This window comes from Cyprinodon variegatus, unplaced genomic scaffold (assembly GCF_000732505.1).
Source record: "Cyprinodon variegatus isolate N-32 unplaced genomic scaffold, C_variegatus-1.0 Scaffold947, whole genome shotgun sequence".
Lineage (NCBI taxonomy): Eukaryota > Metazoa > Chordata > Actinopteri > Cyprinodontiformes > Cyprinodontidae > Cyprinodon > Cyprinodon variegatus.
Genome location: NW_015151400.1, coordinates 64,815 through 69,765, shown reverse-complemented (window position 1 = coordinate 69,765; position 4,951 = coordinate 64,815). Strand labels below are relative to the sequence as shown.

The 4,951-nt window shown below is 37.7% G+C and overlaps 1 protein-coding gene across 1 annotated transcript; it reads right to left on the bottom strand.

Annotated features, from left to right (window-relative positions):
- Positions 1 to 382: 382 nt before the first annotated feature.
- On the bottom strand, positions 383 to 3,558 carry LOC107100239 (olfactory receptor 1N2-like). Its single transcript, XM_015398655.1, has 3 exons — positions 3,526 to 3,558; positions 1,351 to 1,546; positions 383 to 1,243 (listed from the first exon to the last, which is right to left on the bottom strand). Exons 2-3 carry the CDS (start codon positions 1,504 to 1,506, stop codon positions 431 to 433), a joined length of 969 nt encoding a protein of 322 aa, XP_015254141.1. The 5' UTR covers positions 1,507 to 1,546; positions 3,526 to 3,558; the 3' UTR covers positions 383 to 430.
- Between the last annotated feature and the right edge of the window lie 1,393 nt (positions 3,559 to 4,951).

Genomic DNA, 4,951 nt, shown 5'->3' with positions numbered 1-4,951 from the left:
TCTACATTTGTATTACTTCAATTTGAAAAGCATCATCCAGCAATGTGTTCTATCACCTAATGACATCAGGAAGGTAAAAGGCTGCTCAGGTTCAGCATAGTGTTCCTTTCCTCCCCATGACAGCGTTCTTACTGTTGGAAAAAGAGCAAGGAACAGATGCTAGGAGCAAAATTTGCACAATTTGGATCAGGATAATATTTCTCATAGGTCCTGCCTCAAGGCCGTAAAAAAAAAAGACCGTTAAGATATATTTAGCAATATAGTTTTTAGATTTGAAAATACTTTGATTTATGGTATGATTCACAAAATGTTTAATTGTGAAATTACACGGATCTATTTTTTCCCCATATTTGAATGATTTCAAAATCATTTGTTTGATTGCTTTATCTAAGTACAGGACAGGAAACCACGTGCTTTATAATGATCCAATTCAGGATACTGAAAGCTTCGCTGATGGATGCAGTTTATTGGCTGCTCTAACAGTACACAGAAAATACTTCCCCAAGTACTGTTTGAATGTGCAGTCTCGTAGCCCATACACAATAGGACTGACCAACCTGGGCAGAATCTGGATCAATATGTACAAAACAAAAAGGATCTGGACAGAATATGCAGGAGCCAGGAACAAAAAAATCTTTTGTGCCAAAGGAGCTACATATGTTAGCATACACAAAAGCAGCTGAACTCCATGAAGCAGGATGGTATTTCTGGCACTTTTTGCTTTTCCTTTGGCTGAGTTAGCAGCTTGAGCAACAAAAAATATCCTGAAGTAGGTAAAGAAAAGGGTGAACCAAACTCCAGTTAAAAAAATGATATGAGAAACATCCCTTTTTTGTATATTTATTGGGCGTCGGAACAGGTTGTCTCTTTGGCAAAATATTGTGGCGTGAAATAACCATAGAGGCTCTGTTGCAAGGATAATAAATATGTCTGGTAAAATCGATGCTGCGCTCAAAACCCAAATACAACCTATGAGAAAATACGTTCGTTTTATGGTGCAGAGTTCAGCATGTTGCAACGGGAAACAAACAGCAATGTAGCACTCCACCGCCATCAGGGCTAAATTTAAAGGAGTATTGACAGTGGTGAAAACAGCAAAGGTTACGATAAAGCAACAGAAGGAGGCGTTGATTTTGTAGAAGACGTAACTAATGACAAATAGGCTGATTGATGCAGTCAACTGGATCATATCATTTACCACCAGATGGATGAAAAGGATGTAACGAGGATTCATGTAAAATATCTGGAAGAGAAGGAAAGTTTATTTTTAGTTCTTTTCATTCATAATGCTGGGTTTTATTCAAACATTTTGACAGGAACAACTCATAGTGAAGGATGACAAAAACTGACTTGGTGTTTTCTGAAGGTGTGAATCAGTGTTCCATTGATATAGTTGATGGAAATGCCCAGAGCCATAATGAGCACATTCTTTGCCACAGCAGTGCCTGGAGAATCTCTGTAAGTCAGGGCCCTGGACATGTTGAAGTTCAAAGATGAGGAATTCATCTGGGAGCTCAAATATTCTTGTTTATTAAAACAGAAAATTCTGTTAAAAAACAAAATCAATTTAATAGGGTTAAATTTGTATTGCATACTGAAACATTTAGTGTTTAAATAAAAGATTTGGTGTCTGTCTCGTGTGTTACACAAAACATGCTGTATGTTTTCTATTGTATTTTTAAACATTTTCAGTATTTTGTGTATTTGACCTGTGTTCTAAGACTTTAAAAACAGATTGAACTCTGAACCAGATTATCTTGATAAATATTCCCTAGAGCAGATGTGAACCCCATGCTTCACTCTGTCAATGACCTTCCTGTTGCAAACGAGTAACCATGTTGAGAAGCATATGGTAGTTGTATAAAAATGTCATTGTAACATTTGATTTGTTATTGTCTCAGAGATAAAATGTATGTTATTTTTATTTATTTATTTTGGCCTAAGGTGTTGGATATCCAGCAGATATCTACAGTATAAGCCTTAAAGGGCTCAGCCCATATTGCTGTGATATTGATGTGATATTTGTGAATATTTATGAAATGGTCATCTTTAAAGCAAGCTTTTTCAATAGCACTAAATTCCTTTCTCAGGAGTTTCTTTCTCCAAATTTGCTGTTTATGATGGATCAAAAGGACAGTGAAGTAAGCTTTCCATTGTCGGCTTGCATAAAGGGGTTTTTACTACTTTTAATGTACATAGACTACCTAAAGTAAGCTCAAACTCAAGTTTACAATTACCTGACAAGATCAAAACCAATCTTTATTACTTTTAATGAAGGTAAGAGAGAAGAACTGTTTTAATTCAAACAAATTTTGACTATTTGATTTCTGCTATTCCACAACTAAGAATGAACTAAACTAGATCATGTTATCATAATTATACCAAAATGAATAAACAAAAATAATAACTTTTTTGGAACAGAAACATAAAAATTGTACCTGCCAAGTTTAATCTGAAATAATATTTTTCTTTTGCTCAAGAAAATATCCTACTGAATTTATGTATAAATTATTTTATAGATGTTTTTTGGGAGTAAAATATACAAATATATACATAAAAAAGGCTGGTGATACTTGCTGAACAACAGAAAATGTACAAAGGATTTGAGAACAGTAATGGACATATTTTAAGATAGTAGAGTCAGGAAAGGATTTTACCTGAATGTTTTTTTTATTAACTTCACAGAAGTTTTCCTTTCTCTGTTGCTTTTTAATATCATCTGCTGCACAACTTAGCCTTTAAAATATTATTTATGTTATTTAATCTTGTCTAGCATAAACCTCCCTCTGTCTATGTTTTTACACAAGCCAACTCTTTTGCTACTCATATTCTTTTTATCTGTCTCTGTCAAACAAGCATAGAAAGATTTGAAACGTGTATTGGGGAGAACATAGAAAAATGCAGGCTGACTGATATTATTATTGAATAAATCAGACATTGGACTTGTCTAAGGTTTCACAAGCTGTATTTACAACAACCACATTTTGTTAATTGAGATATATTTGGGGAACTTAATACTCCGTTGTGGTGACATGTCTGCCCTCCTGTCATAGAGTGACAGCTATCAGTGCCCCTAATTTATTTACCGTACCTTTGTAAGTTTTTTAAAATCAACGTTTTCATTTAACTATCCATGTCTGTAGATGAACAGCCTGTGAAGCCAGTCTACCCTAGGAAATAATTTGTAAGCAGTTTTTTTTATGAAAACCCAGCTTTCAGTAAAATTAAGACAAATGACCTTAAACACTTGGCATCTTTTTGTGTTTTAGTCAAGACAATAAAGAGGTAAAAGTTAGAACCTAAAGCATTTTAATACACCACATAAATAATCAGTATATAAAATGGAGCTGAATTTGTGAATTCCTTGAGATAATCAAAGTTTGAGTTTGAAAGAAAGAACTCTTAGCTAATTGTTACCTATATGTATATTACTATGTTCATCATTTTTCATTAATAAGGCTAATTATAGAAAATGGGAAAGCTGAAACGTCATACTACGGATAAAAAGTACAAAAGATTTCCTACCTCAGATGTATCACTGTTGGATCTATTTGTCCAGTCAAAAGCTATGAGGGAAGGTTTCTGATTTTATATGAAGGTTAAGTTCTGCAGAAATCTGATAGAAGTATGTTTTTCTCCTGGGTATCAATTAGTTGTCTGATGTAATCAAATCAGAAATAGGTAAACTTTTTAAACTAACTTTGTTATTGAATCATGCTAAATATTAAATACTATTTAATATTTAGCATGATNAATAGTGGTTTCGGCCAATACTGGGTAGGTTATTCCAGCCGGACCTGGCCAGCCGCGCGGGTTTGCTGCATTCATATGCTAATTAGGGCCATTAGTACAGCTGATCGCTCTGCACATACGTCATGGTCCGTTTCCGACAATTTGTGGCACGACAAACGCGGACAAGCACGGGTTGCAAATTGTCGGAAACTGACGAAAATCAGGGAGATCTGCGGGAGTTTACGGGGACGAAAATCTCACTTTTCATGCAGTGTATGCGCCAGAAACAAAACCTCACATCAACCGCCCTCTGGCCTGTTGAATCCTCTTCCTGTTCCAACTCGTCCCTGGTCTCACATCGCCATCGATTTTGTCACTGGTCTCCCTATCTCCAGAGGTATTTCAACAATTTTTACCATTGTCGACCGATTTTCGAAGTCATTTCATCTGATTCCTCTCAGGAAACTTCCCACGGCCTTTCAGACTGCACAGCTCCTAGTGAAGCATGTTTTCCGGCTCCATGGAATACCCCAGGAAATACTCTCCGACCGTGGACCACAGTTTATCTCCCAAGTCTGGAAGGCTTTCTGTGCTGCTCTGAATTGTAAGTCATCACTTACTTCTGGTTATCATTCACAGTCCAATGGTCAGACAGAGAGAATGAACCAACAGCTCGAATCGACTCTCCGCTGTCTGACCTCCAACAATCCCACTGACTGGAGTCAATATCTCACGTGGATCGAATACGCCCACAACTCCCTCAAGTCTGCCTCCACCGGTCAATCTCTATTTCAGGTTAGTCTCGGATATCAGCCTCCTCTTTTTCCAGCAGACGAGAGAGAGATTTTGGTCCAATCTGTCAATCACCACATCCGTCGCTGTCAACGTGTCTGGAGGGACACCATCGCCGCCCTCAACCGCTCTTCTGAGTCTTCTAAGCGCTTTGCGGACTCCAAGAGACGCCCTGCCCCAGAGTATGTCATTGGTCAGGAGGTATGGCTTTCCACTCGGGACATTCCCCTCAAGGGAATGTCTCGTAAGTTGTTTTCCAGATTCATTGGCCCCTACAAGATTGCCCAGGTTATAAACCCCTCTGCCGTATGCCTGCACCTTCCTTCGAGTCTCCGCATCCATCCCACGTTCCATGTCTCCCAGATAGTGAGCCAAACCTGAAGACTCTTCTCTGGATTCCCCTGCAGCTCTTGGCTAAGAGCTGGAA